This window comes from Chiloscyllium plagiosum, unplaced genomic scaffold (assembly GCF_037043375.1).
Source record: "Chiloscyllium plagiosum isolate Xiang-an unplaced genomic scaffold, Cpla_swu_hap1 HiC_scaffold_8, whole genome shotgun sequence".
Classification (NCBI taxonomy): domain Eukaryota; kingdom Metazoa; phylum Chordata; class Chondrichthyes; order Orectolobiformes; family Hemiscylliidae; genus Chiloscyllium; species Chiloscyllium plagiosum.
This window is the reverse complement of record NW_028270146.1, coordinates 90791358-90804422: the sequence shown is the minus strand read 5'-3', so window position 1 is coordinate 90804422 and position 13065 is coordinate 90791358. Positions and strand designations below refer to the sequence as shown.

The following is a 13065-nucleotide window of genomic DNA, read 5'->3' as shown; positions in this document are numbered from 1 at the left end:
GTCTTATCTAAAAAGATTCATTTTCCAACCAGCACAACAATGTATGATGAGATGCTGGAATTATTAATCTAAGGAATGCCACTGTATGGGATGGAAGTTATACTTTGGGTCGCCCAGTTAAGACAGAGATGAGGGAGGAATTTCTTCTCTCAGATGGGAGTGAATCTGTGGAATTCTTTACAACCGAGGGCTGTAGAGGCTGGGTAATTAAGTATATTCAGTGATAAGATAGACAGACTTTTAATCAGTCAGGGAATCAAAGGTTTAGAGGAAAAGCAGGAAAGTGAAGTTGAGGTTTAGGAGATCAGCCATGACCTCATTGAATGGCAGAGCAGACTGGGATGGGCTGAGTGGCCTACTACTGCTGCTATGTTTTATGATATCCAATGTAAACATTAAGAACGTCCAGGTTATTTGGGCAAGTATTTCCAAGCAGCATTTCTTGCTAAGGGAGAGGCAGTACAGCCTGCTTTTAACCTCTGGCATATCATTTCACTTCCAGTCCAGATTGATAGAAAAGCTCCCTCTAATACTTTCTAACAAAAGCATTCAGGGCAGTGGCAGGTTAACTATAAAGTAGGCTTCCTTCTACGCTGATCTATTAACACCCCTTGGCACAACAGGTGTTAAGTGACAGATAGAGCTCCCATCAAGCATTGTCTAAGTCAGGTACAACACAAGTTACATTCAAAGCAAAAACAGCCAACAATGTTCCTTAACCCTTCAAAGGGGGCACTTATTACACAGGGTGCAATTTTGATTCTCCACTAGGGCCACCCCAGTGGGTCTCTCTGACTTAAGACTCTGACTCACATTAATGCCAAATTATAGCCAAATATTGACCAAAATGGAGATTCCACTTGTGCCAGCAGAGAGAAAGGTCTAGGTGGTCTCTAAACTAGGTGTAAGAGAGTTGTTTTTTAACTCCTCAGCCCCTTACGAAACATTGAGTTGAAAGCCAAATGTGAGAGGACTTGCCTTTCCTGGTGAACATGATTGATTGGATAGAAATCCGTTCTCAAAATAAGCCAGCAACCCCAAAGAAGCAACATCACATGTCCAAGTCAACTGAATCAGTAGTTCATTGGTTAATGGTGTCTTGACTTCATGTTAGTGTTGAGTATTGATCAAGGTACCTAGGCAGTGGCATGCAATTCTGCCCAACGATCCAGCGTGTTCCTCATCAAGGCAATCTGAGCCGCAGAGCATGCTGGGACAGCAGCGTCAGATATAACAGGCAGGTGTTAAAAGTTAGTGGTGCAGCCACTTCAAGCCGGTTCAAACCAGCAGAGCAAGCGGCCAAGCTCATTCCATGCGGAAGGTGGACAGAGAAAAGAAAGACGGAAATAGAGGCGCTCACCATGGAGAACTTAGCAGAAAGCAAAGCCCTGGCTCTATAGTGCCAACAGGAGATGGCAGCCAGCAGTGAACTGGCAAAGTCGGCTACCTGGTCGCCCTCTATCATTAATTCCTCTTCCGGCTCCATGCCTTCTTGGACAATCTCTGTACCTCTCGCCGTTTCCTCGGAGTCACTTGCATTCTGGAGCTCCAAGGAATCTTTGCTATGAGCCAGGTTGTCCTCAATGTCATCCCTCTCACCCTCAGGCTCATTCGTACTAGATCCAAGAGAACTGACACCCGTCAATGAATTCAAGGAATCCTTATTGCCCAGAAGCTCTCCATCGCTGCCTGCGTGCTGTTTGAAGGGATCAAATGGTTTAGTCATTGGGCCAAAGGTTCATTAAGGCATTCTACAACTTACAAGCACTCACTGACCACTTCCAACAATGACCATCGATCACAGATTATTAGCAATTCCTCCCATGCAGCTCAGCTCTGGTTATATCATAAGAATTCCTACCTGTGTTGGGTTCAATTGTGGCCACCTAAAATTAGTTGAAAGTAGGAAAACAGGTTTACTGGACAGAAGGTTGCATGGATTTGATCTCAAACGTTCAAAGCAGCGTAACCTCAGTCATCTACAGTACAGAAAGACAGCCATCTCAAAAGATCTGACTTCCATAATCCCCGCTCCCAGTTCTTGGACGACAGCCTTGGAGGCTATAGCAATGCAGGTGAATACTTAAATACAGAGTAAATTTTACTAAAGTTTCTGGCTCAACCATCATTTCAGGCAATAAGATCCAACTCCCACCACCCTCTAAGTGAATTTTTTTTTTTCTCAACTCCTCGATTAGCCTTCCACCTCTTGCCTTAAGTCTAGACCCTCTGGTTATTGACACCTCCTTTAATGCAAAAAGTGCCTCCCTATCCAACCGATGTCTCTCATAATCTTATATACCTCTACCAGGTCCCCATCTCAACCTTGGCAACCAGGTGAAACAACGCTAGCCCATCTAATTTTTCCTCAAAACTCAGATCAAATGACATCCTTTCCAATAAAGTGGTGACCAGAGCCGCGCTCAATACTCCACCATTGTAAACAGTTCCAGCATAATTGGCTTCTCTTGACATCTTTGCCTTGGGTAATAAAGGTGAGGATTCTATATACCTTCTTAACAACCTTACCTACCTGCCCAGCTCCCTTCAGGGATTTGTGAATATGCACACCAAGATCTCTCCGAGCTGGTGCTTTCCAGGGTCCTGCCATTCATGGTCTAGTTCCTTGCCTTATTAACCCTCCCTAGCTGCCTTCTTTGAGAAGGTGACCAAACAGGTGGATGAGGATAAAGTGGTTGATGTGGATTTCAGTAAGGCATTTGATAAGGTTCCCCACGGTGGACTATGGCACAAAATACTGAGGCATGGGATTGAGGGTGATGTAGCAGTTTGGATCAGAAACTGGCTAGCTGAAAGAAGACAGAGGGTGGTGGTTGATGGGAAGTATTCATCCTGGAGTTCAGTTACTAGTGGGGTACCGCAAGGATCTGCTTTGGGTCCACTATTGTTTGTCATTTTTATAAATGACCTGGATGAAGGCAGGAAGGATGGGTTAGTAAATTTGTGGATGACACTAAGGTCAGTAGAGTTGTGGATAGTGACAAAGGATGTAGTAGGTTAGAGAGAGGCATAGATAAGCAGCAGAGCTGGGCTGAGAGGTGGCAAATGGGGTTTAATGCAGAAAAGTGTGAGGTGATTCACTTTGGAAGGAGTAACAGGAATGCAGAGTACTGGGCTAATGGTAAGATTCTTGGTAGTGTACATGAGCAGAGAGATCTTGGTGTCCAGGTACACAGATTCCTGAAAGTTGCCACCCAGGTTAACAGGGTTGTTAAGGAGCTATTCGGTGTGTTAGCTTTTGTTTAATCGAGGGATTGAGTTTCGGAACCATGAGATCATGCTGCAGCTGTACAAAACTCTGGTGCGGCCACATTTGGAGTATTGCATACAATTCTGGGATTATAGGAAGGATGTGGAAGCTTTGATAAGGGTTCAGAGGAGATTTACTAAGATGTTGCCTGGGATGGAGGGAAGGTCTTATGAGGAAAGGCTGAGAGACTTGAGGCTGTATTTGTTAGAGAGGAGGTTGAGAGGTGACTTAATTGAGACATATAAGATAATCAGAGGGTTAGATAGGTTGGACAGTGAGAGCCTTTTTCCTTGGATGGCAATGGCTAGCACAAGAGGACATAGCTTTAAATGGAGGGGTGATTGATATAGGACAGATGTCAGAGTTAGTTTCTCTACTCAGTAGTTGGGGCATGGTACAAACTGCCTGCAACAGTAGTAGCCTTGCCAACTTTAAGGGCATTTAAATGGACAAGAATGGAATTGTGTTGGTTAGATGGGTTTCAGATTGGTTCCACAGGTCAGCACAACGTCGAGGGCTGAAGGGCTTGTACTGCGCTGTAATGTTCTACGCTCAATGTTCTATGCATTATCTCACACGTTTCCAAGTTGAATTCCTGGTCTGCTCAGTCTGTTGGCGTCCTCCTGCGGTTTGACTTGGGCTTCCTGATATTTTTCTATCACCTTTAATTCCATTTTAGGAAATGCGCCAGACTGAGAATCAAAGCTGGACAACTGAAGTCCTCTCACCCTGTGTGAAGGGCACAGCTTAATGACTGCACTATTGCCTCGAGCCTGAAGGTCATGCATTCAAGTGCCACTATCTTATGCCTGACCAACCTCACGTTTGGTCTTCTCATCATCGCATTTGTGAAGTCTTGCTCTGCCCAAACTGTCATTTCCCAAGTCAAACCCATGTTTATACCTCCAAAATAATTCACTGGTGCTGATGAACTTTGTGTCCTGACATTTTCCAAGGCCTTTTATAAATAACTACCGACCACCACTTCATGGGTAACCAGAAATGGGCAACGCAATGTTGCTCTTACCCAGTCTCATCTAAATGTGACTCCAGTCCCATACCAATGCTGTTGATTGCCAACTGCCCTTTGAAACAGCTCAACAAATTGTTCAGTTGTATCCACTTATTGCCAGCATTCACATCCCAAGAACATGTGCAAGAAGAAATACAAGATATCACAGCCCCAAGGATGACATAAGCAATTAATAAGCATCATTATTCTGGGATCTTCCCACATTCCATGCTTTACATCTCTACTTCATAGAATCCCTGCAGTTTGGAAGCAGACCATTCAGCCCATTGAGTCCTTGCCAACCCTCTGAAGAGCATCCCACCCAGACCCAACCCCCTACTTTATCCCTGTAACCCTGTATTCCTCATGGCTAATCCCCCAAACCTACAAATCCTTATAGGCAATTTAATATGGCCAATCCATCTAACTTGCACATTTTTGGACTGTGGGAGGAAACCCATATAGACACAGGGAGAACATGCCAACTCTACACAGTTGCCTGAGGGTGGTATTAAACCCAGCCTCCCGGTGCTGCGAGGCAGCAGTGCTAACCACTGAGCATTCATGCCATCCTATTTCCCTCGTTATTATATCAGATCTCTGAAGAGAGTGAGCTGTGATGCTCAGCTCAATGCATTACTTTGGGATGGCAGCCCCTGCTGGGAGACTATCCAAAACATAAAGTGAGCAGCTTGGCTTGTTATTCAGTTCTCTTATGGGTCCATTAACACACAAGCAACAGTTAATACACTTTGTAACCGGCAGATGTTTTAATCACCTGGACCAGAGCTCTGTCTCAAAGTTAAGCAGTAAAATCCTTGACGCCATGTTAACTCCTCTTGAGGAGAGTACAGATCAACCCCACAGAGTCCATACAACAGCTGAATTTTCTCCAGCGGCAGGTCAGCCTTTGGCCTGATAACTAGATTTCCTAAAGGGACCTTCAATGTACTTTGTCAATTGAATGGTGCAATTTGTAAAAAAAGAGAGAAGTCACGCTTTTTAATCTTGCACTCGTCAGGACTGGGATGCAAGAAAAATGGAACATTTATAAGACATGAGAAGAGGAGATTGCTGACTGGGGCACTATTAACATGCAAATGTAGCAGAAACAGTTCCTGTCAATCTCAGTTCTCGGAGTAGGCAGGTAGACTCTGACTGGTCAGGAGTGCAGCAGAGTTTAGCTGCAAGGTACAGATGATGGTCCACAGGACTCTTATTTCCGGTGAAACTAGTTAGCACATACTCTGCACCTTTTTCATTGGGGGGAAAAACAAAAGGGGTCAAGCTCTGCTGCATTCCCATGGCAACATCCCGGCCAATCAGAGTGAACCTGCCAGGTCTGAGAATTAAGATTGGCAATTAGCTGTTCCCAAAGTATTTCCACGCCAACCGTGACCCAACCAATTATCATCCTCTTCTCATGCTGTACAAAACATCCCTTCCCTTCACCCCCTCAAAGTCTTGCATTCCTAGTCCCAATGACTGCAAGATGAAAAGCTTCAACTTCTTAACTTCTTTTAAAGACACCAAGCAATTATTCAGCATCAAATTAACGGCTTCACCAGGTGGATACAGAAGGGGAAATAATAGACTGAAACCTCTAGAGTGAGTGCCAAGCCAATGTCTGTGGGGGTGGGGACACAGAGGCATTGGTGTACTTTGTTACCTGGCAACAAGATACAGACCAAGCCTCAAGCTGTGAGCCATTCACAAGTCTGTTGTTTAAAATGTGTGTGAATTGGGAGAGCCTGGTTCCTCTACGAATAGGCAGGGTGTGATACCAACACCTTGCACAATCAGGATCAGTCTGAATGCTTCAGGCTTCTCTGCATCTGTGAGACCAAATGTAAACTAAGGGAATGTTTCTCAGAATATCTCAGCCCGTCCCGAAAGGGCCAGCCTGACCTCCCAATCACCACCCATTTTCCCTTCCCACTCCCTCTCTGACATGTCCATCCTTGGCCTCCTCCATTGCCACAATGAATCAGACCACAAGTTTGAGGAACACCACCTCATCTTCCGCCTGGGCAGCCTACAACCCGGAGGACTCAACATTGAAATTGGAGAACTCAAATAACCTTCCCACCCATCCCTCAATTCCGTCTCCAGCCCCTCCTCCTACCGACCCCTCCTTCCAGCTACCAATTGGATTCATTCTTCCCATTGACCAACCAGGTCATACCTACCATATGTGTTTACCTATCACTATCTCACCATTCCGACCCACTCCCCACCCAAAACTCTTCCCCTTATCCCTCCCAACCCCTATCGGCAACTCCCCCTACCCACACCTCCATTCCTGAAGAAGGGTTATGTCTGAAACTTAAAAATGTGTTGCTGGAAAAGCGCAGCAGGTCAGGCAGCATCAAAGCATGGCTTACGCCCGAAACGTCGATTCTCCTTCTCCTTTGATGCTGCCTGACCTGCTGCGCTTTTCCAGCAACACATTTTTAAGCTCTGATCCCCAGCATCTGCAGTCCTCACTTTCTCCTAGTTATATCTGAAACGTCAACTTCTCCATCTCCTGATGCCGCCTGGTTTGCTGTGTTCTTCCAGCCTCCTGCTGGTCTACTCAGGATTGCAGTACCTGCAGTTTTGTTTTGTCTCTTTTTTTGGCTCAGCAAGTCAGGGGTCTGAAAAGTTCTGACTGAGCCTTACCCTGGGCCAACGTCAACCAGATCTCTCAGGTCTGTGCTGCCACTGAGCATACTGCGTCCAAGTTAGAAGGCTAGAGTGCAACGTGACCACCATAAGCTAATTGCTGTTGATGATGACCATCAGATGGGCCTGTGTGATTGAGGAGTGTGCCAGTAATTTATGCTGGACAAACAGGTTGCCAGGTACTCCAGGTTCCAAGCCTGGACTCTGGAGGGAGGTTGAAAAGCCAGAGTCGAGCTAAGAATCTAACTCCTTTTTGATGAGGGGTAAGAGTGAAAAACATTGCAATTACCCATTAGCACGGACACATGCAGTTTAATAAACAAAAGCAAGCGTTACAATACAATTGGAGGGGTGATGGTCTTACCTTCAGCGAAACTGTAGATTTAAAGGAGGAGGGAGCCGTCACATCAGAGGAAAGCAGTATGGGAAAGGGTTGGGGGGTGGGGGGGGGGAAAGAGAGAGACACACACAGAATATTAGATATCACATATTGGGAAGGCTGGACAATGAGGAAATGAGTGATCACTGTCAAATTAGCAGTAATGCTTATTCGGCAGAAAGAGTGGGTACTCAAGTAGCACTGGGACTGGAACCTCTGGGAACAAAGACATGTTGGAAGATGATTAACTGTTGAGAAGGTAACATTTATATGACTTCAGGACATCCCAACGTGCTTTCCAAGCAATGAGGTCCTTTCAAAAGTTTGTCATTATTGAAATGTAAGTAGTTTAGCAACAAGCAAGCTCCCACCAATGGCAATGAGATAGCTAAATCATCAGAATCTTTATGATGTTTGAGGGATAAAGAATTATGAAGGACATCCCTTCTTTGGAAAAGTGCACTGGAATTTTTTTTTCAAGATTCACTCAAGGGGACAACTGGGCCTTCGATGTGAAACTTCATCCAAACGTTGGCAACTTCAACAATGAAATATTTACACAGTATATTTGACAGATCTGGTGCTTTTCTGGAGGAGGTTTTGAGCTCCTTACACTTTGACTTCAACATCCCCTGAATCTGGTGCAGCCTATTATACAGCCATCTCGAGCATCAAGGAGAGGATGTATGAATATACAGCAAGAGGAAAACATGTCAGAATGTGGGCAGAGGCTGATGAAGGCTCAGCCTCAAGGCTGGTAGCTCTCTCGCCTCTGGGTCAAAGCTTGTGTGATCAAGTAATGAGAACAAGACCCAAGTTCACACTGTGCTGGGAAATGCCACACTGTCAGATGTACAGTTTTCTAGATAAGCTAATGAAATGTTGAAATCTGTCCTGTCAAAAACGATTTTATATAATAAATATTTTAAAGAAGAGTGGGGGAGGTTACCCTTCATGCTCTGGCTGATATTTAACATCATGCATCAGTAACGTAGATTGTCTGATCATTATCACATTGCTGTTTGTAGGAGCTTACTCTGTGTAAATTAGCTGCTGTGTTTCTTATGTTACAAGTGACTCCACTTCAGAAGTATTTAATTATTTACAAAACACTTCAGTGCTTAGGTAGTGACAGTTACATCAAAGAAAGTCTTTCTTAAAAGACCAATAAGCTCGTCCTATGGTCTCAAGATTGGGGGAAGTAGATTTAGGACAGAGATGAAGAGGAACTGCTTTTCCCAGAGAGTAGTGAATCTATGGAATTCTCTGCCCAAGGAAGCAGTAGAGACAGCTTCATTAAATATATTCAAGACATAGGTGGATTGGTTTTTGCATGGTAGGGGAATTAAGGGTTGCGGGAATAATGCAGGTAGGAGGAGATGAGACGATGGATAGATCAGCCATGATCTTAAATGAATGGCGGAGCAGTCTTGACAGGCCAAATGGCCTCCTTCTCCTTCTGTAACTATGAAACCATGAGTATAATGGATAAATATCACAGAGGCTCACATCTGATCATCTGTGCTCCCCCCACCCCCCACCCCCCATAGCCTAATAGTCTGTGGCCAATTTCAGGCTTGGGTTACCAAAGATGCCTCAGAAAGAACCATCCAAGTAACGGATCAGTGTCTTTAGAAAGAGGTGGAGAATGTGAGGAAGGGAAGAATTTTACTCCGAGCCAAACACTAATGTTATTTACAGATTGATCATGGCATCATTTTTCGAAATTTTAACCTTGAAGGAACTATTTTTCCATAGAGGGAATAAACCATCTCTGGAAGAATGGTACCTTTGGTAACATTTGAAGGGAATATAAACACAGACTGGCTAGAACAATAGTGGGGTTAAAAAGGGTATGAGAGTAGATGAAGTTGCATTGCCTCGAGTATGTAAACTGAAGGGGTGATCTAACAGAGGGGATTCTGATGTTTACAGGGTAGTCTTCTCAACAACAAATCAACCACTGTTCCATGGTCATTATTAGACCCTTAATTCCAAATTTTAAAAAAATAAATTGTCATAGTTTATGAAAATGGTGGGTCCAACTTAAACCTAGGTTCTAACTGAAGTAACTTCATTATCCCCAAATACTGGATTTGAGATTATTTCCTATTTTTTGTTTCTAATCAACCAATTGAGAGATGTTATTGCGCACCCCTGGAGTAGGTGGGACTTGAATCTGAGTCTCTTGGTCGAGGAGAAATGATTTCCCAAGTCCAAATTAAAGGAACTTAACCTTAAAATTACAACCAGACTGTGCAGAGTGATGTCAGGACACACTTCAAGCTAAAGATATTGGAAAACTGAAAAACTCCTTCCCAAAAAAAGGAATTTTTTGAAAATTTCAAAATTAACATCGGTAGATCTTTGTTGGTGATGAGAAGTAATGGTTACGGAAGCAGGTTGGGTGGGGATGGGAAATCGATGGGCCGAGCAGCCGTCATCTCTTTGAATGGTGGAAGATGTTGGAAGGGCCAAATGGCCTGCTTCTACTGGTCCTATGCTGGGTGGGGAGGATGATATTTCTAATCGTGAAGCCTCCCACAGTTGAATAGAGTTGCTCATATTCAGTAGGTCATAATGCACACAGGGGCTGCAGTGAAGGGATTGTGGGGAGGGATCTCAAAGGTGAAGGATTGTCCCTTGGATGGTATACTGCCTGCATCCATGGAGCGAGTCCACTGCTCAAGGTGACACCTTTGCAAGAGAAATCAGAAGGAGGAGTGTCAGAAGGCACATAAACCGGGTATTTATTTTGCCGGGAGTAAATTCACTCACCGCTCTGCACCAAGGATTTCAGGATCTGTTTCGTCGGCTCTGTTGGGGTCGGGGGGCGGGATTGGATAAACGAGAGAGAAAAAAAATGAGTAAGAGATAAAGGTATCCTGTCAGATTATTGCCAGACAAATGAATGGCTCAACAGCCTTGCATTCCTTTCACTGAAGACTCCAGTTCAAATCACTAGTGAGCCACATTAATAGACAAATTTGTACACCTTAGAATTGCTGGCCTTTTCAGCACGGTGAGTTTGCTACTGTCTGACACTCAAGTAAAAACATTTCCAACTCAACAACCTGTTGAGAACTGTGCTCCTCCAACTCAGGTCTCCCACCCTCTTTGACCCACTGGTGGATTCAAATTACCCTCAAGTTCCTTCCTTGACCCCTCCAGCTCTCTCTTCACAGCAAGATGCAGCTAAATTCATTCAGCAAGCCCACGTGGACTTGGCATGGGATCTTGCCGATAGCATTCCTGTAAAGCAGAATATTTGGGGTGGGGGCTACATAAATGCAGGCTGTGGTTGCCGTGTCAAGTTTGCAGCACGTGGCTCCTTTCAGAACCTCAAAGTGGCATCTGCATATTGTGGGCAGAGTTGAGGGAGCGCGGAGGGAGTTGCAATGCTGTCTATCAGTGTCCCAGCTGAGCCACTCAAGGTTTGTCAGTGGAGCTGTAAAGCAAATGGGGAGGTGTTGCTGCTTCTGTGGCACTGACAATGTTTCTCAGAGAAACATGTTTCTCAGGGTAACTGGAGAAAGGATTGATCCACTAAAGGATAATGAAGAAGGCTGTGTGTCGAACCTGAGAGAATGGGTGAGATTCTGAATGATTACGTTGCATCAGTGTTCACAGAGGAGAGGAACATGATGAATGTTGAGATTGGAGATAGAAGTTTAATTAGTCTGGATCACATTGACATAAGTAGGGAAGATGTGTTGGGTAGGCCACAGGTTATTAGGGTGGACACATCCCCAGGACCGGATGGGATCCATCCCAGGTTGCTGAGGGAGGAGAGGGAGGAAATAGCTGGGGCCCTGACAGATATCTTTGTGGGATCCTTAAATACAGGTGAGGTACTGCAGGACTGGAAGATTGCTCATGTTGTCCCCCTGTACAAGAAGGGTAGTTGGGATATTCCAGGTAACTACAGACCAGTGAGCCTGATGTTGGTGGTGGGAAAGTTTGTGGAGAGGGTACTGAGGGATAGTACCTATTTATATTTAGAAACGAATCTTAAGTGAATCTACCGTGCCTGTCTCTACCACCTCTGCAGACAAGGCGTTACAAATGCCCACCACCCTCTGTGTACTTGCCGTGTGTATCCCCCTTCAACTTTCCACCTCTCACCTTGAAAGCGTGACCTCTCGTTATTGATTCCTTCACCCTGGGAAAAAGCTTGTCTCTATCCACCCTGTCTATACCCTTCATGATTTTATAAACCTCAATCAGGTTCATTTTTCTAATGAAAATAAACCTAACCTACTCAACCTTTCTTCATAACTAGCACCTCCAATATCAGGCAACACCCTCGTAAACCTTCTCTGCACCCTCTCCAAAGCGTTCACATCCTTTTGGTAATGTGGCGACCAGAACTGTACACCGTATTCTAAATGCGGCCGAACCAATGTCTTGTACAATTTTAACATGACTTGCCAGCTCTTATATCAAAAACCCATCCAATGAAGGCAAGCATACCATATACCTTCTTGACCACTCTATCCACCTGTGCAACCTTCAAGGTACAATGGACCTGCACTCCCAGATCTCTCTGCCCATCAACTTTTCCCTTCTGGACGGATGCATGAGTAGGTGGGGAGCAGAGGGATACAGATGCTTAGGAATTGACCGACAGTTTAGACAGTACATTTGGATCGGCTCAGGCTTGGACGGCCGAAGGGCCTGTTCCAGGGCTGTAAATTTTCTTTGTTCTTTGTTCTTCACTTATGGACAGAGCAGGCCGGCATTGTAATTGCCTGTGCCTGGCTAAATCCTGAAAGTCACTAAATTGCAAGTGTGGTGTCAGAGAAATTAAAACTGAGCGAGGGAATGCCGCTCCTGAATTGTCAAGTTTTTAAAACTGCTCTAGATTCTAAGGGGGTCACCAGTTTTAGGACAGAGGTGATGACAACTTTTTTTCCTCAGAGGATGGTGAGTCTTTGGAACTGGCTTCCTCAATTTTTTTTTAAGGCAGAGGAAGAAAACAAAGGGTGAAAGGTTACTGTGGGTGGGCGGGAACATGGAGATCAGATCAGCCATGATCTTATTGAATGGGATGGCAGGTTCGAAGGGCCAACTGGCCTATTCCTGCTCATAATTCGTACACTTATAGATGAAAAACATCAATCAACTTGGTTTTCCTCTCAGCAGTTCTTGATAATTGATGATTGATGTCAGTATCAATTAAGATGTAGAAAGTGCCTTCCTCTTTCTGAAATAAAGTGCATCCAATAAACTTCAACAAAATTAAAATTCAACAAAAAATTGAATTAAAGATATGGACAACGCACTCCTGTTTCTCTGATGGCCCACCTCTTGTGCAGGGCCTCAAGTGAATGACACAGGCTCCCTCTCCAGGAAGGCTGGCGTGGGTGTCAAATGTATCCATGGAAACGAGCTGTAGAATTGGGCTGAATGATCTGGCCCTATCGCAAAGGCATTCTGCTTGGACTTGTCGAAGTTTCTGGCTGAGATAAGGTGGCCAGCCTCCAACATGCTTCCCGTCCACAAAAGGTGTCCAAAATATCGGGGAGACGGGACTGAAGTTTAGCAAGAAACCGAGGAGCAGCCTCTTCGTTTGATGAAAGAGGGGATCATGACCTCACGCGCACACAGTGTGAATGTGAAACAAAGGCCCCCTCCAGGCCACCAAGATAGCAGGCAGCCTGGGAACCCGCGAATAAGCCAAGGCAACAGAGTTGAAACGCTAAGTCTGTCTATTTTCATGGATGCTGCCAAACCTGC

General features: G+C 44.8%; 2 protein-coding genes across 6 annotated transcripts in view; one reads left to right on the top strand and one right to left on the bottom strand.

The window, feature by feature from the left end:
• The window catches only part of plekhg3 (pleckstrin homology and RhoGEF domain containing G3), a 197201-nt gene that overhangs the window by 12876 nt on the left and 171260 nt on the right, over nucleotides 1–13065 (bottom strand). For all 3 annotated transcript variants that reach the window (XM_087990097.1, XM_087990098.1, XM_087990099.1), the window contains 3 exons: nucleotides 10105–10143; nucleotides 7312–7322; nucleotides 1361–1696 (listed from right to left, as the gene is read on the bottom strand). In XM_087990097.1, coding sequence (XP_087846223.1) covers nucleotides 1361–1696; nucleotides 7312–7322; nucleotides 10105–10143 — 386 coding nt within the window. The remainder of the gene's footprint in view (nucleotides 1–1360; nucleotides 1697–7311; nucleotides 7323–10104; nucleotides 10144–13065) is intronic.
• Nucleotides 1–13065, top strand: part of srp14 (signal recognition particle 14) — a 62696-nt gene that overhangs the window by 35775 nt on the left and 13856 nt on the right. The window lies entirely within an intron of this gene.